This window comes from Arachis hypogaea, chromosome 6 (assembly GCF_003086295.3).
Source record: "Arachis hypogaea cultivar Tifrunner chromosome 6, arahy.Tifrunner.gnm2.J5K5, whole genome shotgun sequence".
Lineage (NCBI taxonomy): Eukaryota > Viridiplantae > Streptophyta > Magnoliopsida > Fabales > Fabaceae > Arachis > Arachis hypogaea.
This window is the reverse complement of record NC_092041.1, coordinates 118,455,113-118,478,227: the sequence shown is the minus strand read 5'-3', so window position 1 is coordinate 118,478,227 and position 23,115 is coordinate 118,455,113. Positions and strand designations below refer to the sequence as shown.

The following is a 23,115-nucleotide window of genomic DNA, read 5'->3' as shown; positions in this document are numbered from 1 at the left end:
TAGCCAAAAATTAAAAAAAGAGATTTACTCTTAAAATACCCATAAACCAACAAGAGAATTAACAATTTCATGCTCAATATGAATAATAAAAAATGAAATAAAATTAAAAAAAATAGAGACCAATAACTTTTAGTATTTTAAATTATTATTTAATTAGTATAAATATTAAATTATTTTTAATAAATAAATTATATTAATTTATATGTATAAATTTAAAAAATATTAATATAAATTATATTAATTTATATATTTAAATTTTAATAAATATATATATAAATTATATATTTTTTATATACAAAATTTTTAATATAAATAATTATAATTGACGACATAATGACAAAAAAATAATAATATTTAAAAGGAAAAAGACAAATAAATTCTGACAAAAATTTTATACATAATTTTTTAGTTTGATATTTAAGTCTATAATTTTTTTAAAATTTAGACGTATTGATTTTTAAGTATAATTTATTTAATATTCATATCAACTAAATTAATACAAAAATTATATTTAATAAAACTAAATAAATATAAAAAATAGATATATCTAAATTAAAAAAAATAAAAAATTAAATATTTATGAATTAAAAAGTGAAGTAAAGGATTCATTTATCATTTTCTCCGATATTTAATAGCAGCTTAGAAAAATTAATGAGTGCGACATAATTGAGTGTTCCAACTTCCAATATCCAGCAAGAATAATAATTTTTCATTACATTCTCGTCATTCATAGTTTACTAACAGTCAGCACTACGCGCTAACGTGCGCCGGTGGTGTTCCACATCCTTAACGTGCACCCAACCCCCAATTTTTTATCTTGCTTCAACCCTTACCCTATGTTTCCGCGCTTCGCTTCTTCACTCTCTCATCGCTTGCAACCAAATTTCACGAACCAGGGGTTTTCATTTCTCACTTCTCACTCACTCTTCCATGGCTCAACGCGCCACATCCGATTCTCGCACTCCATTGCAGATCCCCAAAGGTTCGTGCTGTTTAGGGTTTTTGCTTGATTGTAAAAAAAAAAAAAACGTATTTTTGATTGGTTTTGGGTGACTGAGGCTTTTACTTTGCGGCATTGAGCATTCGCCTTGTTTATCTTCGATATGCTTCTGTTGTATTTGAATTTTACTTTTTTTTTTCAATTTTTTGTTTGTGGTATTTCCTTTTCGATATGAACTCGAGGACCAGAAAGTTTATATATTTTTTAATTTTTGAGATTCTTCTTTTGTATCAATGTTTCGGTGTGGACTTGAGGACGAGAAAGTTACATTCAGCTGTATCTTTTTTTGAAAATATGGCATGTTGTTAGTATTTTTGATACTGTGAAGTGTGTGACGATTTTCTTCCTCTTTGATCTTGCGGACTGTGAAATTTTTTATGGTTTTACAACAAACTGAATATCACTCTTTTTTTTTTCTCCATATAAAATTGGGGCACTTTGCTGAGAGTTGTCTCTATATGCCTGAAAAAGGAAAAAATTGGACTTATTGGGACGTTTGTTTTCCAAAACATGTACTCAACATTGAACATTTGAAATTTGGGTCCTGCCAATGCCATGTCATTTTTGTTTAGTGTTGATCGATGTAGTGAATCATAATATATAGTTGATCTGCATGAGTTTGTTACATGTGCTGCTTATTGCTCAGGGTTACGGTTGTGTAACTTAGAATTTGATTTCGTTGGGGGAATTAAAGTGTTTGACAAACTTTGTTGATATTGTTCCAGCTTGTTTTCTGTGATTTTAACATTTTTTAGTTAAAATTTTAAACTTTAATGGTCAATTTTTTGATATTAGAAAAAACGTTGAAGCTTAAATCGTGTTCGTGCAGATGTTCAAGGCTCTGAGAATCCAATTCCACTTTCACCACAATGGCTTCTGCCAAAGCCTGGGGAAAGTAAATCTGGAACAGGAACTGTGGTGTGTACTGTGTCCAGTTTTATCCTACCATTAATGCTCTATAATCGCATCGAAGTGTTTTACTTCTCCGGTTTCTTATTTCTGTATTGTGTCTCAGGAAAACCATGTGGTTTCAAGTCCTCCATTTGGCCATCGCATGGAGACCACTAAGACATCTGGAAATGGAGAGGATGTGTATGATGCTCATAAGCGAAAGGATGTCTTTAGGCCATCCATGCTTGACTCAGAAAGTGGACGCCGTGATCGTTGGCGTGATGAAGAGCGGGACACTAAGTCCTCCATACGGAAGGATCGGTGGAGGGATGGAGAGAAAGATCTTGGTGATTCTCGGAGAGTGGAACGTTGGACAGAAAATTTGCCTTCAAAGAACTTTGGAGAAGTTCGTCGTGGTGCTGCTGATAGACGGAATGATTCGGGAAACAGAGACACTAACTTTGACCAGCGGCGTGAGAGTAAGTGGAACACACGCTGGGGTCCCGATAATAAGGAACCGGAAGGTCTTCATGAAAAATGGAGCGACTCTGGAAAAGAAGGTGATATACATCTGGACAAAAGGCTGTCTCACACTTCTAATCATGGAAAGGATGAAAAAGAGGGAGATCATTATCGGCCATGGAGACCTAGCTTCTCACAGGGCCGCGGAAGGTTAGATTCTCCCCATCACCATAACAGTACACCAAACAAGCAGGGTTCTGCATATTCCTATGGACGTGGCCGTGGTGAGAATACGACGCCAGTCTCTACTCTAGGACATGGCCGGGGTGGCTCTGGTGGTAGCTTCATGAATAACTCTATTCCTGGAACATTACTGGAACAAGTTGAAAGTGGACATGGGGAACCTTCTCCCTTTAGATATAGTAGGACAAAGTTGTTTGATGTGTACAGAGTGACTAAAATGGAAACAAATAGAAAACTAGTTGATGATTTTGTGCAGGTAGCTAATCTTACACAGGATGATCCATTGGAACCTCTAGCCCTTCTGGCACCAAATCCCGAGGAAATGGTAATTGATATTTTTTATTATTTATTTATTTATCGTTGTTCTACTGAATTACATTATTATTTCAAGTGACTTAGCATATGCTTTTTGTTTTTAACAGTCTATCTTAAAGGGTATTGATAAAGGGGACATTATTAGTAGTGGGGCACCTCAGATGCCTAAAGATGGAAAGAGCTCAACAGAGTTTACACATACTAGGCGAATGATGCCTGGAAGTGCATCTCTGCAAGGTATATACTATATCTATAGTTACTGATAGGCCGTGATGCTGGATAAAACTTTTGAACTGGGTTCTTTAAGTCTTCTTAACCTTAAAGAAATAATTGTTCCGAAATTTTGCAAGTTGGCTGTATGAACTAATCATACAAGTTCTCTTGAATGAAAAGTGAACATTATGTTACTCCTCTAAAGCTAGTTTGTAAATTGCAGGATCCTAAGTTATCTTGAAACATGATAAAAAAAAATGTATCGTTAACAAGAGAGAAGTAAATAAAGCCAGCCCTATGAAATGTATCCTTAACAAGAGAGAAGTAAACAAAGCCAGTCCTATGAGTAGAGTTAAGGGTCTCTTTTGACAACATGATAGTTTCTTTAGATTTTTTTCTCTCTGGATTTTCAAGATAATATTTATACTTCCATGCTGCTTACATTGTTTGGAAGCTTACATCTTTGAATATTAATTGCTCATTGATTTACTATTTTTGCCAATGTCATTGCTTCTGTATCAAGTGACCTGGAGTTTTTCCCATGATGTATTTGTTCAGATAGAGTTGAAGATGGAGACCATAACAGAGTGTCTGATGAGGTACACGGTAATAGAGAATTGTCAGTTGAAGGAAATAGTTCTGTTCATCCTGGTGTTGCACGGCAAACCATGCCAGCAGGTGAACATGGATCCACCCTTTTGCATGATAATAGAGATGCAACCAATGGTCTAAGGTCAAGAAATTTGGATTATTCATCTGACTCAAAAGATGTAGGGAGGTGGCAATCCAATGAAGATCCCATTCTTAAGAGGCAGCTATCTGGCATTTTGGATAGTGAACTTGGAAGCAGAAAAGTAATGCAGATGGTTCCAGAGGAGTTATCGCTTTTCTATAAGGATCCTAAGGGTCAAATTCAGGGTCCATTCAAAGGAGTTGATATTATTGGATGGTTTGAGTCTGGATATTTTGGTATTGACTTACCTGTTCGTCTCGATAATTCAGCAGCTGATTCACCATGGTTACCTCTTGGTGATGTCATGCCTCATTTACGAGCTAAAGCTCGACCCCCTCCAGGGTTTTTTGCTACTAAACCAAATGACTATACTGACATCTCTGGCCGTCAAACTTCTGGCCCCTCTGGGAATATCCTTGCTGGTTCAACTGACATTGAGATGTTGAGAAGTGATCCTAGGCTTAGGCAAACTTCTGCCACGGAAGCTGAAAATAGATTTCTGGAATCACTTATGTCTGGTAACAAAGGAGGTCCTCCACTTGAAAGTCTGGCATTATCCGAAGGTTTATGACTTCCTTGCGTTGCTTTGCTCTATTTATTATTTCCCCCCTATTTACCCTTGATGTTATTGGTTATGTTTTGTAGTCATTAACTCACCTTTGTTTATGTATGTATTTCAGGTTTACAAGGGTTTATTGGGAATAATTCTGGTAATCTTGGCCCATCAGGAGTAGATAATGGAAGCAACCTTTACTTACTTGCTAATAGTTTAGCACTTGAGCGACAGAGGTCCTTACCCAGTCCTTATCCGTATTGGCCAGGGCCAGAGGCAGCTTCCCTTGCACCAAAAGCGGATATTTCCCTGGATGCAGCACTGCATTCAAAACTTTTATCTTCAGCAAGCGACAATTCTCGGCAACCTCAATCCCAAAATTCCGATTTGCTGTCAATCATCCAGGGATTATCCGACAGGACATCCGCTGGTTTAAATAGTGGTGCTTCTGGATGGCCGAATCATCCCTTGCAGGGTGGATTACATCCCCTTCAGAATAAATTTGATTTTCATCATGATCAGAATTTTTCTCAAGTGCCATTTGGCATTCAACAGCAAAGGCTTCCACCACAAAACCAATTATCATTGGGCAATTTACTGGGCCAGGCAGCTGATAACTCCGCTAATATTTTGGCAGCAGAGAAGCTACCTTCTTCTGGTATATCGCAAGATCCAGAAGTATTGAATTTGTTACAGCAACAATACTTGATGCAGTTGCAGTCTCAGGCAGTTGCTCCAGCTCAGCAGATGCCATTGTTGGACAAACTATTGCTGCTGAAGCAGCAACAAAAGCTGGAGGAGCAGCAGCAGTTATTGCGGCAGCAGCAGTTGCTGTCTCAAGTGCTGCAAAACCAGCAATCCAACCAGCTATTTGGTAATTCTTCTTTTGGACATATGCAGGGTGGTGCACCTCCAATTGGGAATTTGCACATGGATCCTTCTCAACTTCGATCACCGGAGATATTTCCCATGAGCTCACAATCACATATTCCCAGTGTGCATGATGAGCCCCGTACTGATTCTTTAAATTTACCTATGAACAGCCAAGACACTAGTTATAATGTAAGCAATGGAGCTTCTCCTTTAAATCTGCCACATCAATTATTTGGCAATACTGGTTCTCAGAAAAGCTGGGGCCCTGTGGTTCCTGAACAAATTAATGAGAAGAATCAGGAGATGTTCCCTGCACCAACGGTCGTCGATAGTCCCCAATTACCTGATCAGGAAATATCTAAAGAGGAACCCCAGATTGAAGAGCAACCTCTCTCTGTTTCAGACTTTACTTCTAAGTCTCTGGAGAATCCTGGTGATTCTATTAATTGTGCAACTGAATCATGTGAGATTGAATTGCCCCTAAGCATAGACCTGAAGGACAAATCAAATATTGCGCATAAAGAGCAGCAGGCTGAAAGAGAAAGCAACGATGTTGAGCTGTCAGTGGTAGTGCAAAATATTGACGCGCCAGAACCCAAAAAGGTTAATGAAAAGAAATCCAAAAAGCAAAAATCTTCAAAATTGCAGCCTTCTGACCAAGCAAAGGGATTGCCCAAAAATGCATCTTTGCAGCTGTCGAAGCAATCAGAACCTGGAAAGCCAGATTCTACTGAAACAAATCTGAAACAAACAATAGGTAAGGGAAACCAAATTGGAGTTGCTTGCAAAGAGTCTGCTAATTATGAGGATAATGGCGTGCCTGCTGGTGTTCCTCAAAACATTGATGAAGCAGGTGATAGGCTTGAGTCAAAGGTAGTTGATTCTGTTTCCAAACAGCATAATAAAATACCTGCAGGACGTGCCTGGAAGGCTGCTCCTGGTGCTAAGCAAAAGTCTCTGATAGAAATTCAACAGGAAGAACAAAGAAAGGCAGAGGCACAAATGCTTGTATCTGAGGTTGCTACATCTGTCAATTCATTGAGTCTGGCGACACCCTGGGCTGGGGTTGTTGCCGATCCAGACTCTGGAAAGGTGTCTGGTGAAAGTCACAGAGAAGGAGGCACTGCTGATCATCTTGTTAAAACAGAAACTTCTCAAAATCTTAAGAGCAAGAAAAGTCCGCTCCATGATCTATTGGCAGAAGAAGTTTCAAAGAAATCTGATGAAAAAGATGCTGAGTTTCCTGATAATATATCATCCTCACAAAATATTGCTGTGCAGTCAGAATCACTGGATGATTCAGAATTCATTGAGGCAAAAGATAGCAAAAGAAGCCGAAAAAAGTCAAAATCAAAGGGTTCAGTTGTTAAAGCTTCTGTGCCCAATGCAACTGTTGGGGAAGTGCCCGTTTCTTTGAGTCCCACTGAGAAAGGGAAAAGCTCCCGCTCTTCTCTGCAGGAAAAAGATGTACTGCCTGCCATACCTGCACGCCCTTCTTTGGGAGACTTTGTTCAGTGGAAAGGGGAAAGAGAGCCACCTAGCCCAACTCCTTCTCTGGCATGGTCTTCTGATTCTGTTAGGTTTCCTAAACCAACATCATTAAGGGACATTCTAAAGGAGCAGGAGAAGAAGTCGTCTTCTGCTGTCACAGCAAGCCCGATGCCTACCCCTCAGAAAGTGCAGCCTTCCCAGCCTACACGGAATGGTGGTTCTTCACGGTCAATCTCAGCTTCCTCTCCATCCAAAGCTGCCTCTCCAATGCAGATAAACTCTCATGCTTCTTTGCAGTCAAAATACCCTGGGGATGATGATTTCTTCTGGGGTCCAATTGAGCAATCTAAGCAAGAGACTAAGCAGTATATTTTCTGTTACTTCCCTGTTTGGTTATTTTTATATTTTGACACTGATTATTTTTCTCATTAATATCCAGCTTTAATGGAAAGATTTGATGAACTATGACTGACTAATTTGTTGTCTATGAAAAAACAGATCAGATTTCCCTCAGCTTGGACAAGGGAACTGGGGTTCAAAGAATGTACCCATTAAAGGGAGTTCACCTGCATCTTTAACTCGCCAAAAATCAGTGAGCGGTAAACTAAATGAGCAACGTTCTCTACTATCATCATCGCCTGCCTCATCTCAATCCATGCTGAAAACAAAAAAAGATGCCATGACTAAGCACTCTGGTAAATAAGACTCAGTTGCTCTTTGTTTCATTATTTCATATCTGGTGTTCTAAATCTTCATGTTTTAGTGGCTATGTTGGATAGAGCTGTTTGCATTCTGAATATACGATGTGCTTCTGAAGCTGACCTGTGATTTCCTTTTGTAATCTTCAGAGGCAATGGGCTTCCGAGATTGGTGTGAGAGTGAGTGCGATCGGCTAATAGGTACAAAAGGTAAGAAAACCTGCTCCATTGTTTGATTGCTGTCATTACCCCTAAAGTAAGTTAACTGTAATTCTAACCGTTTCGGTTGGATGCAGATACAAGTTTCCTTGAATTTTGCTTGAAGCAATCGAGATCCGAAGCCGAGTTGCTTCTCGTAGAAAACCTTGGATCATATGACCCGGAACATGAATTCATTGAGAAGTTCCTCAACTACAAGGATATGTTACCATCAGATGTTTTGGAAATAGCCTTCCAGAGCAAAACCGATAAGAAAGCTACTGGACTCGGTGCCGGGGTTGTGTTATCTGCTAATGCAGATATGCAGGATATGGACAACACAGAAGCATATGGGAGAGGGGGTGGAAAGAAGAAGGCAAAGAAAGGGAAAAAGGTTAGCCCTGCAGTTTTGGGATTCAATGTTGTGAGTAACAGGATCATGATGGGTGAGATCCAGAGAGTAGAAGATTAAGGTTAGTGGAGTTTTGCAGTAGATGTAAATACATTTTGTTCTAACTTTGTAAATAAAGATTGGAACACTGCGTTAAACGCGGGACGCTTGTGCACCGGGTTGCCCTTTTTTTGTAAATAAAGATTGAAGTTATTTATACTATTTTCTCCTCTGGAATTGTAAATTTTAACTACAGTGGAACACTTGTACTTCGATCGAATTCCAAATATCAATAAGGAAAGCAGTAAATTCTTGATGTGCATTGTCATTGTTGAACTAAACCTCAACATTCTAAATTACAGAACAGTAGTGATTGTTTTGCATAACATTAAAATGCTGTGGTTTTCTTTATGTTTTGTAGAGATTTTCATGCGAGCATGGCGGAAGTAGCACAAAAAGGACTTGGAAATCATGTTCTAATCAAGTTGAACTAACTATATCTAACTGATTCTGAAACTAACTTGGCTTATTTAACTAGTCTAATCTCCTAACGAGCTGAAATGGTTATTTAACTAGTCTTAGAGATCCAACCTGTAGGACAAAGACATCATCACATATAACACAGATCATAGATGGAATTAAATACTATAACCATGTTGGATTATCAATATGTTTCAAAAATCAGTTATACTGCTAATTTAATTACACCTGTATCCCTGTATTAGCAACATTAACTCAGGCATTAGGGCAAACACTGTGTGTGCACCAACAATAACAATTATGCACACCAGAAATTCTAATGGCTTTATGGTGCCTTTCTATTTTCTATTTTCATAATTTTGTAATTAAAAATGTATAAACAAAAGGTTGAAAAGGAATATATTTTATTATTTTCACTGTTTCTATATTAAAATTGAAATGAAAACAAAAATAAATTTGATTTATGCTTCGGTTTTAAAAAAAAAAAAATTTTCAGAATTTTATAAAGAAAAACAGGAAACCTGAGAGCAATAGAGGGACCTCTTTCATAAAATCCAAACTTTAGTGAGATTATCCGGAAAATCAATATTACAAAGTTGTAAAATGCATACAATGTTGAGCAAATAAGAATGAAATGGACACGGAATTAATTTCCTATTATTTTATTTTTATGACAGGGCATGATGATTAGAGGTGTTTATTGTATGACTCGGATGGATTTGATAATTTGACACGAAATATTATTGCAATTTAAGCTAGATTAGTATTTTTTTTTTAATTTTGAGTATTATAAAATAAAGAGAAGATTATTACTATTTTTTTCCGTTAAAAATATAAATATCGACTTCATATAGTATTATCCTAAAATAAAAGCAATTTTAAGAAACAATATTTTTAAATAATTTAATAAAACAAATAAATTAATTTGATCGAATTGAATTGAATTTGAACAGCATAGCTCACGGAAGAAAGAGAATACTTTTTAGAAGTTTAGTTGGCTGCCTTCACTACTTAACACAGTGGAGTACCACGCACTAACGTGCGCCGAAGCCCCAATTTTTTATCTTGCTTCAACCCTTACCCTATGTTCCACCGTTTCGCTTCTTCACTCTCTCATCGCTCGCAACCAAATTTCACAAACCAAGGGTTTTCATCTCTCACTTCTCACTCACTCTCTAATGGCTCAACGCGCCACCTCTGATTCTCGCACTCCATTGAAGATCTCCAAAGGTTCTCTTCCTGGTTTTTCTCAGCTTCTCTTCTTCTTTCTGGTGATTAGGGTTTTTGCTTTTGTGTGAACAAAGAAAGAGTCTTTCTTGGTCGGTTTTGGGTTTCGTAACTGAGCTTTTCACTTGCCGCATTGAGCATTCGCCTCGTTTTTTAGCCGATACGCTTTCGTTTCTTCATTTTTCTCCAAAAAGAAATTATCAGTATTTGATTTTTTTAGTAGCATTTATTTTAGATATGGACTCGAGGACCAGAAAGCTGAGATATTTTTGAAATTTTTGAGATTCTTCGTTTGTGCCCCGATATCAGTGTGTGGACTTGAGGACGACAAAGATTCTTTTAGCTATATATCACTTTTTTTTGTGTTTGTGTTTGTGTGTGTGCGTGTGTTGAAGTTTGTCACTTTTTTTTCTTTCTCTTTGATCTTGCGGGCTGCAAAATTTAGTGCTTTTACAACAGCTGAACATTTTTACTTTTCAAAAATAAAATTGAGATGTATGCTTGGAAAAGAACTTTGAATAACAACATTGTAGATTAGGCTGCTATCATTGCCATGTCTTTTTGTTTAGTGTTCATTGATGTACTGACTTATAGTCATTTTTTTAGCATGATAAGATAAATGTTTTTTTTTTTGTCTCTGCATGATAAATTTCCTTAATATAAATGGATTTAAGTTCATCTCAGAAAACAGGGTACATACTTATCAAAGCATGAATTGTACATGCTGGTGATGTTATTAGCTTAACCAGCTGTTTTATAATGCCTTAACTGTTTTATATTATTGTTGATCTGCATGGGCTTATTACATGTCCGTCTTACAGCTTGAGGCTGTGAATGCCTTAGCTTTCTTAAGATTGGAACAATAATTGAAGTTTAAATCCTGTTGACGCAGATGTTCAGGGCTCTGACAATCCAATTCCACTTTCACCGCAATGGCTTCTGCCAAAGCCAGGGGAAAGTAAATCTGGAAGAGGAACTGTGGTGTGTACTAAGTCCTCCTGGTTTTTTATCATATAGTGTGTGCTCCTATTCCTTTTTAAAGGTCTGTAATCCCATCAAAGTGTTTTAATTTTCCGGCTTCTTATCTCTGTATTGTTTCTCAGGAAAACCATGTGGCTTTAAGTCCTCCATTTGGTCTTCGCATGGAGACCACTAAGACATCTGGAAATGGAGAGGATGTGCATGATGCTCATAAGCGAAAAGATGTCTTTAGGCCGTCCATGCTTGACTCAGAAAGTGGACGCCGTGATCGTTGGCGTGATGAAGAGCGGGACACTAAGTCCTCCATACGGAAGGATCGGTGGAGGGATGGAGAGAAAGATCTTGGTGATTCTCGGAGAGTGGAGCGTTGGACAGAAAATTTGCCTTCAAAGAACTTTGGAGAAGTTCGTCGTGGTGCTGCTGATAGACGGAATGATTCCGGAAACAGAGACACTAACTTTGACCAGCGGCGTGAGAGTAAGTGGAACACACGCTGGGGTCCTGATAATAAGGAACCAGAAGGTCTTCGTGAAAAATGGAGCGACTCTGGAAAAGAAGTTGATATACATCTGGACAAAGGCTTGTCTCACACTTCCAATCATGGAAAGGATGAAAAGGAGGGAGATCATTATCGGCCATGGAGACCTAGCTTCTCACAGGGCCGTGGTAGGTCAGAGCCTCCCCATCAACATAACAGTACCCCAAACAAGCAAGAAGGCTCCACATATTCCTCTGGGCGTGGGCGTGGGGAGAATATGACCCCAGTTTCTACTCATGGTCATGACTGGGGTGGCTCTAACAGTAGCTTCACGAATAACTCTTATCCTGTATCTTTACCAGAAAAAGTTGAAACTGGTCTCGGAGAACCTTCTCCCTTCAGATATAATAGGACAAAGTTGCTTGATATTTACAGAGTGACTAAAATGGATAGAAATAGAAAACTAGCTGATGATTTTGTGCAGGTACCTAATCTTACACAGGAAGAACCATTGGAACCTCTAGCAATTCTGGCACCAAATTCTGAAGAACTGGTAAATGATATTTTTTGTTTTCCGTTATACTGAATTCCATTTTCATTTTAGGTTGTTTATCTGTTTTTTTTTTTAAACAGTCTATTTTAAAGGGTATTGACAAAGGGGAGATTATTACTAGTGGAGCACCTCAGGTGCCTAAAGATGGAAGAAGCTCAACAGATTTTTCGCATACTAGGCGATCGAAACCTGGAGGTTCACCTTTCTATGGTATGTACTGGACATAAACTATAAAGTTACATATAGGTTGTGGTGCAGGATTACACTTTTGAACTTGGTTTTTTAAGTCAACTTCAACGTTCATGAAATCATTGTTCTGAAATTTTGGAAGTTGGATATATTAACTAATCATAGAAAGTCTCTTTGAATGAAAAGTGAACACATTGTTATGCTTCTAGATACTAGTTTGTAGATTACATGATCTAATTTATCTTAAATCCTGATAAAAGAATGAATGTATCACTAAGAAGATAGATGTAAATAAGGCAGCCCTATGAATGGGGTTTAGGGTCTTTTCAGACAACGCAATAGGTGTTTTTCTTGATTAATTGTTTCTATTTTCTTTTTTTCCCTTCTTTTTTCAAGTTAATATCTCTACTTCCATATTGCTTACATTGTTTGGAACTTAAAAGCATACATTCTTCAGTATTAGTTGGTCTGATAAGTATATTCACATGGTTTCTACTCTTTACATAACTCATTAATTTTATATTTTTGCCAATGTGTGGTAGTATACTCTTCATATGGCATTTCGAATGTGCTTGTTTCTGTCTCAAGTGACTTCTTTTCCGCTTTTCCTCTAATGTGTTTGTTCAGAAAGAGTTGAAGATGGAGACATTAACAGAGTAACTGATGAGGTCCCCAATAACAAAGATTTGTCAGTTGAAGGAAATATCTCTGCTCATCATGGTGTTGCAAGGCGAACTATGCCAGGGGGTGAACATGGAACTACCACCCTCTTGCATGATAATAGTGATGCAACTAATGGTGTAAGGTCAAGAATTTTGGATTATTCATCTGATCCAAGAGATGTCGGGAAGTGGCAATCCAGTGAAGATTCCATTCTTAAGAGGCAGCTATCTGGAATTCTGGATAGTGAACTTGGAAGCAGGAGAGTAGTGCAGACCCCACCGGAGGAGTTATCCCTTTTATATAAGGATCCTAAGGGTCAAATTCAGGGTCCTTTCAAAGGAATTGATATTATTGGATGGTTTGAGTCTGGATATTTTGGTATTGACTTACCTGTTCGTCTTGATAATTCAGCAGCTGATTCACCATGGTTACCTCTTGGTGATGTCATGCCTCATTTACGAGCTAAAGCCCGACCACCACCGGGTTTTTCTGCTCCAAAACCGAATGACTTTACTGACATACCTGGCCGCCAGAACTCTGCTCCCTTTGGGAATACCCTTGCTGGTTTGAGTGAGTTTGAGACATTGAGAAGTGATCCTAGGCTTAGGCAAACTTCTGCTACAGAAGCTGAAAATAGATTTCTGGAGTCACTTATGTCTGGTAACAAGGGAAGTCCGCCGCTCGAAAGTCTTGCCTTATCCGAAGGTTAATAATTTCGATGCATTTTTTAGCTGTATCCCCCTCCCCCCCTTCCCCCCCCCCCTTCCCCCCCCCACAAAAACAAAAACCTTATTGACTTTATCAGATATGTTTGGAAATCATTAACTCTTAATGTATGCATTTCAGGTTTACAAGGGTTTATTGGAAATAATTCTGCTAATCTTGGTCCTTCTGGAGTAGATAATGGAAACAACCTTTACTTACTTGCCAATAGTCTAGCACTTGAGCGACAGAGATCCTTACCTAGTGCTTACCCATATTGGCCAGGGCCTGATGCAGCTTCCCTTGCGCCAAAACCAGATATTCCCCTGGACGCAGCCCTGCATTCAAAACTTTTATCTTCAATGAGCGACAATTCTCGGCAGACTCAGTCCCAAAACTCTGATTTGCTGTCAATCATCCAGGGATTATCTGACAGGACATCTGTTGGTTTAAATAATGGTGCTTCTGGATGGCCAAATCATCCTCTGCAGGGTGGATTACATCCACTTCAGAATAAATTTGACTTCCATCATGATCAGAATTTTTCTCAAGTGCCATTTGGCGTTCCACAGCAAAGGCTGCCAGCACATAACCAATTGTCCCTGAGCAATTTACTAGGTCAAGCAACTGATAACCCCGCAAATATTTTGTCAGCAGAGAAGCTACTTTCTTCTGGTATATCTCAAGATCCACAACTATTGAATTTGTTACAGCAACAATACTTGATGCAGTTGCAGTCTCAGGCTGTTGCCCCAGCTCAGCAGATGCCATTGTTAGAGAAATTGTTACTGCTTCAGCAGCAACAAAGGCAGGAGGAGCAGCAGAAGCATCAGTTATTGCTGCAACAGCAGAAGCAATTGCTGTCTCAAGTGCTGCAAGACCAGCAATCTAACCAGCGACTTGCTAATTCGTCTTATGGACATATGCAGTCTGGTACACCTCCAATTGGGAATTTGCACATGGATCCTTCTCAACTTCAATCAAAAGAGGGGATGTTTTCCATGAGCTCTCAATCAAATAAGCCCGGTGTGCTTGATGAACTCCGCACTGATTCTTTAAATATACCTATGAGTAGCCAGGACTCTTGTTATAATTTAAGTGATGAAGCTTCTCCTTTAAATCTGCCACATCAATTGTTTGGCAATACTGGTTCTCAGAAAAGCTGGGGCCCTGCGGTTCCTGAACAAACTAATGAGCAGAATCAGGAGATGTTTCCTGCACCAACAGTGGTTGATAGTCCCTTATTACATGATCAGGAGATATCTAAAGAGGAAAACCAGATTGCAGAGCAACCTCTTTCTATTTCAGACTTTACTTCCAAGTCTCTGGAGACTCCTGGTGATGCCATTTCCTTTGCCACTGAATCATGTGGGATTGAATTCCCACCAAGCATAGACATGAAGGAAAGATCAAATATTGTGCATGAAGAGCAGCAGGCTGAAAGAGAAATCAACAATGTTGAGCCGTCTGTGGTAGTGCAAAATATTGATGCGCAAGAACCCAAAAAGGTCAATGAGAAGAAATCCAAAAAGCAAAAATCTTCAAAATTGCAGCCTTCTGATCAAGCAAAGGGATTGCCTAAAAATGCGGCCTTGCAGCTGTCCAAGCAATCAGAACCTGGAAAGCCAGATTCTAATGAAACAAATCTGAAACAAACAACAGCTAAGGGAAACCAAATTGGAGTTGCTGTCAAAGAGGATGCTAATTATGAAGTTCATGGTGTGTCTGCTGGTGTTCCTGGAAGTATCGATGATGCGGGTGATAGGGTTGAGTCAAAGGTAGTTGATTCTGTAATAACACAGCATACTGAAATGCCTACAGGACGAGCCTGGAAGGCTGCTCCCGGTGCCAAGCCAAAGTCTTTATTAGAAATTCAACAGGAAGAACAGAGAAAGGCAGAGGCAGAAATGGTTGTATCTGAGATTGCTACTTCTGTCAAGTCAGTTAGTCTGACAACTCCTTGGTCAGGGGTTGTGGCCAATCCAGACTATGTAAAGGTGTCTGGTGAAAGTCATAGAGAAGGAGGCAATGCTGATCATCTGGTTAAAACGGAAACTTCTCAAAAACCTAAGAGCAAGAAAAGTCCACTACATGATCTATTGGCAGAAGAAGTTTTGAAGAAATCCAACGAAAAAGATGCTGAGGTTCCTAAGAATACATCATCCTCTCAGAATATAGCTATCCAGTCAGAATCACCGGATGATTCAAAATTCATCGAGGCAAAAGATACCAAAAGAGGCCGGAAAAAGTCAACAAAATCAAAGGGTTCAGGAGTTAAAGCCTCCGTGCCCAATGCATCTGTGGAAGTGCCCATCTCTTCGAGCCCCATTGAAAAAGGCAAAAGCTCCCGCTCTTCACTGCAGGAGAAAGAAGTGTTGCCTGCCATACCCACAGGCCCCTCGTTGGGAGACTTTGTTCCGTGGAAAGGGGAAAGGGAGCTACCTAGCTCAACTCCTTCGCTAGCATGGTCTACTGATTTTGTTAAGTTCCCTAAACCGACATCATTAAGGGACATTTTAAAGGAGCAGGAGAAGAAGTCTTCTTCTGCGGTTCCTGCCAACCCAATGCCTACCCCTCAGAAAGTGCAGTCTTCCCAGTCTATACGGAATGGTGGTTCTTCATGGTCATTCTCAGCTTCCTCTCCATCCAAAGCCGCATCTCCAATCCAGATAAATTCTCATGCTACTTCTCAGTCAAAATACAAAGGGGATGATGACTTATTCTGGGGTCCAGTTGAGCAGTCTAAGCCGGAAACTAAGCAGTATGTTTTCTCTCACTTCCCTGTTTAATTTATTTGTGTAGTTACTATGATCCATAAAATTTTCTTCTATATGGTACCCAACAAGTAAATAAAGAAGTATTTACCTGCCAAATAATGGGTAATGGATACTTCTTATGAGGATCTAATGATGCCCACAATTCTTGCCTTTACTATATCCATTATCATATACCGTTCTCTTTTTGTTGGATTGAGAAATGGTGTCCCTCTCCCTCCCTCCCCCCCCCCCCCCAAAAAAAAAAAACAGCTTGCCCTTAAATGTTTTTGAATTTTCAAAGTAACATATACAAATGTAGTCTTGTGACCTGTTTCCATAAAATTCAAGCTTTGATGGAAACAGTTGATGAACTATGACTGATGAATTAGTTGTCTTCAAAAACAGGTCAGATTTCCCTCAGCTTGGAAGCCAAGGGATCTCGGGTTTAAAGAATACACCTGTTAAAGGGAGTTCACCTGCATCTTTATCTCGTCAAAAATCAGTGAGCAGCAAACCAACTGAGCAACGGTCTCTGTTATCATCATCACCTGCCTCATCTCAATCCTTGCTTAAAACCAAAAAAGATTCCATGACTAAGCATTCTGGTAAAAAAGACTTGGTTGCTCTGTTTCATTGTTTCCTATCTAGTGTTCTGAATCTGCATGTTTACTTGCATCCTGAATATATGACATGCTTCTGAAGCTGACCTGTGGTTTCCTTTTGTAATTTTCAGAGGCAATGGGCTTCCGAGATTGGTGTGAGAGCGAGTGCGATCGGCTAATAGGTACAAAAGGTAAGAAAACCTGCTCCATTGTTTGATTGCTGTTCATTATCCCTAAAGTAAGTTAACTGTAATTCTAACCGTTTCTTCGGTTGGATGCAGATACAAGTTTCCTTGAATTTTGCTTGAAGCAATCGAGATCCGAAGCCGAGTTGCTTCTCGTAGAAAACCTTGGATCATATGACCCGGAACATGAATTCATTGAGAAGTTCCTCAACTACAAGGATATGTTACCATCAGATGTTTTGGAAATAGCCTTCCAGAGCAAAACCGATAAGAAGGCTACTGGAGTCAGTGCCAGCGGTGTGCTATCTGCTAATGCAGATATGCAGGATATGGACAACACAGAAGCATCTGGGATAGGAGGGGGAAAGAAGAAGACAAAGAAAGGGAAAAAGGTTAGCCCTGCAGTTTTGGGATTCAATGTTGTGAGTAACAGGATCATGATGGGTGAGATCCAGACAGTAGAAGATTAAGAGGTTAATGGAGGAGGACCCCTAGTTTTGTGTTAGATGTAAATACATTTTGTTCGAACTTTGTAAATTCATTTTCCGAGTTAGGATTCTCTTTTCTTTCTTTCTAACACAAATGGTTGCAGCATTTATTTGATCTGCTTTAACCAGTTTTGCCATTTTGTAGAAGTTCGTTTGACTTTTGATCATGCCCAGGATGATATACTATTTAAGTATTTATGTTCACTTTAATTCAATTAATTTCCTTTTCATTTTTCAATCAGATTTGTGTGAGTACTTCTAGGTGTTAACAATTGCTCTTTCCATAGCATGATATATGAAAAATATGTTTATTTCCGATTGTTCTTGAAGGAATCATCTTCATCTAGGCTCTATCAATGGTAATAATTCTCCTAAATTGTCATAATTGAAACGTAATTTCATCATATATAAGTTTAAGATTAGAATTATTGTAAATTTGTGATTTATAAATGCTTTTCGTTCAAGTCTTACCTTGATGTTTTGTTTATAAAAGAGAGTAGTTTTGCATATAGTTGTTGGTTATAGAAAGTAAGAAAGAGTTCTCTAAACTACGTTGATCAATGGCTCTAGAATGTTTTTTCAGTCATCTATACAAGTTTGTATAAGTGCTTAGCAGATTAAGCATTATCACTGCCCATAAGTGGGGCAAATTCCTTTTGGGGCAAATTCCTTTTCTCTATACTAGTTTCCTTTTAGGATTGTAAATGTTACTCAACAATTGAGTTTGGGCTTAGTTACTACTGCGATCAAATTCCAAATATCAAAGCAGAAAAATCTTAATCGTGCATTGTAATGTTTAAGTTAAAATTCAATATTCTAATATGGTGAACAACAATACTATAAACGTGCATTGTAATGTTTAAGCTAAAATTCATATTTAACTTCAGAATTCAGTATTTACCTAAGCTACAACTAGTTATAGTTTCTGTTGTCCCAAAATAAAATATTATCTGTTCAATCTATAAAAAGATTTGAAATGCTCTAGAAGTAACACCTCGGGGGGAAATAGAATATTTTCATTGTTTATATAACTTTCTACAGCACATTATGCTCGCCGAGTTGAGTAGCGCCAACTTGTGACCCAAGTGGGGGCTTTAAGGTGACGGAACAAGTGCTGTGGTTAGCTGGGTTGGGCCTGAAGTTGCTCTTTGCTGGCCTGCCCACTCCAAGTTGAGAGTCGGGCCTGGTGGCCTGGGCGAAGGCTCGGGCTTCTTGGTTCCTAAATTGGAGGGCAAAGCGTGAGGCTGGTTTTACAGAGCAGCGAACACTTCCTACTCCCAACAGTGGAGGGATAACAGGCTCCATCATTTTGAAATTTTGTGCTATCAATGATTATGTGGAGATATTGCCTACTATAACTGTCACCATAATAAACTTTGATTTTAACACCCATAGTTTTCCTTCGTTCGAATTTGGAAAAGTAAATTTAGATTAAGGTTTAATAAACACACTTGCTAAAAACCATGTTTGTTGGTTACCCACAAATCTACTACTACCATGGCAAAATTCTAATATCTTGCCACAAAATTACACAATGAAGAAGGTGCCTAGTAATATCCAACTGTCTACATTGAATGTGCCAACACCATGATCGAAATTAGAACCATGAGCTAAATAATATTAGAAAGAAACTAAAGGAAAAGGCAGAAGACAAGTTCATGTAAGGAAAAAAAAAGAATGGGAAAATAAGGGATGAGGACATGCTACACTTATCAAAGCTACAACTGAAAGATTACAATCCTTTGTATGTTTCTTCTAGAAAAATAAGAAAAAGAATTATAAAGGAAATTAAAGGTTTATTGAGCTCCATTTTTTTTTAACCAAGTTGGGTTGGTCTAGTGCTTAACTCACTAGTCTGCTTAAACAAGTGTTAAGGGTTTGAATACCGTATTGTGCATGCAACAACCTATTGGCCAACTTCTCCATCAAATATCACATATATTAAGTAAAGCACAACTAAATTTTATGCATTTCGTTTATCATACATGCAAATTTGGCTATAAAACTTAGATAAAAGAAGAGCTTGAATTTGTATCCAAAAGATACCAGCAAAAGAGTATAAACTTCACTAAGAAAATTGCATTAACATCATAACATTATGACAGACACAATGAAAAAGGTTACAAGAAGATAATGATGCAACAAATGTGTCTAACATCATAACAGATGCATGAGATAGATGGATTATCCTTTATTTCATCCAAAAAGTAAGAGGGAAAATGGATATATAATAATAAACCTTGTCAATCAAACGTTAAAAAATCTGCATTTAAAAGTCTGATATCAGACACAACTTCAAAATACTAACGCTTTATAAACAAATTGAGAACGATCCTAGCATGTCGAGTTGAGTAGCGCCAACTTGTAACCCAAGCGGGGATAACAAGGTGATGGAACAAGGGCCAAGGCCTTTGGGCTGAGCTGGCTGATGTCTCAGTTGGTCTGTCCGCTCCAAGTTGAGAGTTGGGCCCAGGTACCTAGGCTTTTTTTTTTTACACTGTAATGTCTTGAAAAAGCAGTGTGTTGTTACTTCTTATTCATACATTGATGACAACACTAATTTAAATGTACAAAACTATACAAACATGGTAAGATCTACACACATTTTATATTTCAGTCTTATAGAATAGAACAGCTACTGATTCCTTGTTATTGCTTAGTGCCAATTTTAGCTCCCCAGCTACTTTCTTGTTCTTCTTTCATTTTCCTTGATACCCTGATGTTCTGCACATGTTTGATCATGAAAATGGTGATCATTGTCTTAAGAACAAGCAAGTAATGATTTTTCCTAAGCAATAGTGTGATCCAATTATTATTCTATAGTTTTTTCCTAAGTTATGATTTTGGAGTTGAAAGTTAAAGGGTGAAGTTCACATGTCAATAGTAACATAGAAAATTACTGAGAAAAAATAAAATAAAGAAAGCATGTAATATGCAAAAAACAAAGTTTTACATAGAGAATCAGGTACAAAGTTTCATGCAAGATATTAGATCATGTGAGTCTTTTGAATTAAGAAAAAATATGAACATATCAGAAGGGAGTTCATATCCAGAAACATTTAGATTCATAGATCAGAACCTACAAACAGAAAGCTTGCAGCATAATCTATTAATCAGACATCAAAGAAGAACCAAACAGCAAAACGATTCAAGCAAATTTACAACTTTAATCATATTAAAGATTTTCATTGCATATGAATCTAGCATGCTAAAAAGATTTTCATAACAACTCTGCATAATAAGTTAGCTTACAGATTCAGATTGAAGCTGAATTGGAAGTTGCTGCTGCAAACTGAGAAATTGGATAGACATCTTAGCAATTTCTGAGATGGCAGCATCTCTAATTGTAGGTACATCACTCACCAAATGTTCATAGGCAGCATGAAATGCATCTGACCAAAATCGCGGCACCTTCGCGGTGGTGCTGTGGGTGTAAACCTCCCACATCCGCCGCACCACTTTCTCCCTCTCCTCCACTTCCTATGTAATTCACTTCAAGTTAGTTCTATCAAACATTTTTTGACTAATTTGATCATTTTAAAAATTGACATAGTTTAGCATAAAAAGGACTAAATTTATGTCAACAATCCTTAAAAGTACTAATTTGATTTTATATTATGCAGGTCATCTTGTAAGTACTAATTTCATAAAAATGACATAGTTGATGGTTTTAAAATTGACATAGTTTAGTTAATAATCTAATGTTCTTTGTTTACATATCAGTTTAATTCTTATTTCTTAGTTTAATTCTTATTTCTTAAAATAAGTAATCATTTTTTGTCTAAAATCTTTTAAAGGGCTAGCTTGATATTCTGCGTATAAAAACATACCATCTAATTACTAATTTTAGCACATCTCATAAAAATTGTTACACCCCTTTACTTAATTAGAGAATAAAACAAAAACTAAATGGGTATCATAACTTGTATCTAAAGTATTGTTCTTTCTGACAAAACTTATATAATAATTATTTATTTAAAAAAAAAAACAAATTTGTTTGTGTAACATACCAAGACATCAAGATCTTGAAGAGTGATAGAATGATCCAAGTCATGTGAGAATCTTGTGAGGTTTGAAGCAGACCATTTGAGTGTGACAGAGCCAGTGAACATTGACCATAGTGCAAGAACAATTATTGCAGCTAAAACCCAGAATTTGTAGTTGTAGTTACCCTTATTACTATTATTATTATGATTATTGTTGTTGTTGTTTGCCATAACTGTTGCTGCTACTACACCAACACCATTAGCAGCACCACAATCATTGAAACTCTCTCTACTCCTTCTTGTTTTTGTGATGTTTTCTCCTTCTTCTTCCTTCATGATCTTATCTTTCTTCTGAATTATTAATAATAATAATATTGCAGGTTTTTGGTTATGTGGGGTGTGTACTAAAAGTGCTTTCCCAAAAGCATGATGGGAAAGTAACATATATAGAAAGAGAAAATATTATTGCTCTTCAAATATTATTATAAGATGAAAGAAATATTTTATATATAATAAATTACTATTTTTTTGTGAAAAATTTAAGGTGTTTAATTAAATTATTTAATACAATATATATTAACATCTTAACTATCATCTTTATAATTAAGGTGTTCAAATTTTAATAAAAATTTAATATTTAAAATTACTATTTGTACAAAAAATTAATTGCTAAATATTTGTGTGTGTGTGTATGTCTTATTGTTTAATCTTTTATATGTTCAATAATAAAGTGATAGGTGTTAATGAAATATAAGAATAAGAATGAAAACAATAATTCTTTTTAAGAAAATATGAATATGGTATGGTATGTTAGGACTTAGGAGTGGGACCAAATAATGAAATGAATAATAATAGAGTGAGTGATAGATGAGTAAAAGTAAGGTGGGACCACCAGACAAAATTATGGGTGGATAGTGAGCTACCTTTACTTCCCCTATGTGCTATGGAAATTGGAAAATAAATTTGGGATATTTACATATCAGACAATGCATGAATAGTCTCACAGAGTAGTTGATGGATGTTATAATAAATAAGTAAATCACTATTTTGGGTGTAACATATTTAATTTTCTATAAAGTACTATTTAAGAGAGAAATAAATGACATTATGATTTTTTTTTTTAAATTAAAGACTTATTTAGTTGAGTTTTTATGAAAAGAACTTGTTTCAAGTGATATTATTTTTTAAAAAATTATGTTTAAATTTTTATGTAAAAATATTTTTATTTAATAATTATGTTTAGGTACGATAATATAAAAATATTTTTTATTTATTTATAATATTAAAAATATATTTTTTAAGTAAAAAAGACTTTTAAAAAATGTAAATTATAATTTTTTAAAAAATATATATTTATTTTTTTAATATATTTACTTTTACTTTTACTATTAAAATTTTAATAACTCAATAACACGCGAACAAACTCTAATTTTATTTAGGAAAATATACATTTTTTAAGTGATAAGCAGGTTTTTGTATTTTTTATTTTTTAAATTTAAATAATTATTTATAAAAATATGCATAAAATAAATATAAAATTCAATTTTTAATCCTTTTTGAATTTTTTATTAAAAAATTCACTTTACAAAAAATTATTAAATTTAAAAATCGGAAGAAAAAAAATATTTCTTTAAACATGTTTGTTAAAAATTGGGTCAAAATCTTAATTAAACCCCTCTGGAAAATACATTCTCCCAAATTTAATGTATTTTACTAGACAACTAATATTTAGAAATTATAGTATTATTGTGTCTTTCCTTTGAG

General features: G+C 36.7%; 3 protein-coding genes across 9 annotated transcripts; 2 read left to right on the top strand and 1 right to left on the bottom strand.

The window, feature by feature from the left end:
• Positions 1-657: 657 nt before the first annotated feature.
• On the top strand, positions 658-8,957 carry LOC112697955 (protein ESSENTIAL FOR POTEXVIRUS ACCUMULATION 1-like). 3 transcript variants are annotated; one of them, XM_025751360.3, is made up of 10 exons: positions 658-982; positions 1,830-1,918; positions 2,016-2,921; positions 3,019-3,148; positions 3,683-4,420; positions 4,538-7,139; positions 7,273-7,469; positions 7,623-7,682; positions 7,769-8,143; positions 8,483-8,957. In XM_025751360.3, exons 1-9 carry the CDS (start codon positions 931-933, stop codon positions 8,140-8,142), a joined length of 5,148 nt encoding a protein of 1,715 aa, XP_025607145.1. In that variant the 5' UTR covers positions 658-930; the 3' UTR covers position 8,143; positions 8,483-8,957. The 3 variants fall into 3 exon arrangements, with proteins under 3 accessions (XP_025607145.1, XP_025607144.1, XP_025607146.1); XM_025751359.3 differs by lacking the exon at positions 8,483-8,957 and having other exon boundaries at positions 7,769-8,377; XM_025751361.3 differs by lacking the exon at positions 8,483-8,957 and having other exon boundaries at positions 717-982; positions 1,796-1,918; positions 7,769-8,377.
• A 501-nt stretch (positions 8,958-9,458) lies between these two features.
• LOC112756260 (protein ESSENTIAL FOR POTEXVIRUS ACCUMULATION 1-like) lies at positions 9,459-17,603 on the top strand. Of its 2 annotated transcripts, none has more exons than XM_072198483.1 (9): positions 9,459-9,771; positions 10,661-10,749; positions 10,872-11,780; positions 11,861-11,990; positions 12,597-13,337; positions 13,479-16,095; positions 16,496-16,695; positions 16,824-16,883; positions 16,974-17,603. In XM_072198483.1, exons 1-9 carry the CDS (start codon positions 9,720-9,722, stop codon positions 17,345-17,347), a joined length of 5,172 nt encoding a protein of 1,723 aa, XP_072054584.1. In that variant the 5' UTR covers positions 9,459-9,719; the 3' UTR covers positions 17,348-17,603. The 2 variants fall into 2 exon arrangements, with proteins under 2 accessions (XP_072054584.1, XP_072054586.1); XM_072198485.1 differs by having other exon boundaries at positions 9,529-9,771; positions 10,661-10,784.
• Positions 17,604-19,555: 1,952 nt separating this feature from the next.
• Positions 19,556-22,025, bottom strand: LOC112697953 (uncharacterized). Of its 4 annotated transcripts, none has more exons than XM_025751354.3 (4): positions 21,376-21,825; positions 20,618-20,845; positions 19,969-20,089; positions 19,556-19,871 (listed from the first exon to the last, which is right to left on the bottom strand). In XM_025751354.3, exons 1-3 carry the CDS (start codon positions 21,793-21,795, stop codon positions 20,015-20,017), a joined length of 723 nt encoding a protein of 240 aa, XP_025607139.2. In that variant the 5' UTR covers positions 21,796-21,825; the 3' UTR covers positions 19,556-19,871; positions 19,969-20,014. The 4 variants fall into 4 exon arrangements, with proteins under 4 accessions (XP_025607139.2, XP_025607142.2, XP_025607140.2 ...); XM_025751357.3 differs by having other exon boundaries at positions 20,729-20,845; positions 21,376-21,802; XM_025751355.3 differs by having other exon boundaries at positions 19,556-20,089; positions 20,729-20,845; positions 21,376-22,025.
• Between the last annotated feature and the right edge of the window lie 1,090 nt (positions 22,026-23,115).

Excerpts from the sequence above, each read along its gene's own strand:
- LOC112697955 (XM_025751360.3), top strand. The coding sequence starts at position 931 with ATGGCTCAACGCGCCACATCCGATTCTCGCACTCCATTGCAGATCCCC. Across the intron at positions 1,919-2,015 it reads AATCTGGAACAGGAACTGTG|GAAAACCATGTGGTTTCAAG; the intron begins GTGTGTACTGTG and ends ATTGTGTCTCAG. Across the intron at positions 7,683-7,768 it reads TCGGCTAATAGGTACAAAAG|ATACAAGTTTCCTTGAATTT; the intron begins GTAAGAAAACCT and ends GGTTGGATGCAG.
- LOC112697953 (XM_025751353.3), bottom strand. The coding sequence starts at position 21,795 with ATGTTACTTTCCCATCATGCTTTTGGGAAAGCACTTTTAGTACACACC. Across the intron at positions 20,846-21,375 it reads TTCAAGATCTTGATGTCTTG|GAAGTGGAGGAGAGGGAGAA; the intron begins GTATGTTACACA and ends TGAATTACATAG. Across the intron at positions 20,090-20,617 it reads TTCAGCTTCAATCTGAATCT|AACATCAGGGTATCAAGGAA; the intron begins GTAAGCTAACTT and ends AAACATGTGCAG.
- LOC112756260 (XM_072198483.1), top strand. The coding sequence starts at position 9,720 with ATGGCTCAACGCGCCACCTCTGATTCTCGCACTCCATTGAAGATCTCC. Across the intron at positions 10,750-10,871 it reads AATCTGGAAGAGGAACTGTG|GAAAACCATGTGGCTTTAAG; the intron begins GTGTGTACTAAG and ends ATTGTTTCTCAG. Across the intron at positions 16,884-16,973 it reads TCGGCTAATAGGTACAAAAG|ATACAAGTTTCCTTGAATTT; the intron begins GTAAGAAAACCT and ends GGTTGGATGCAG.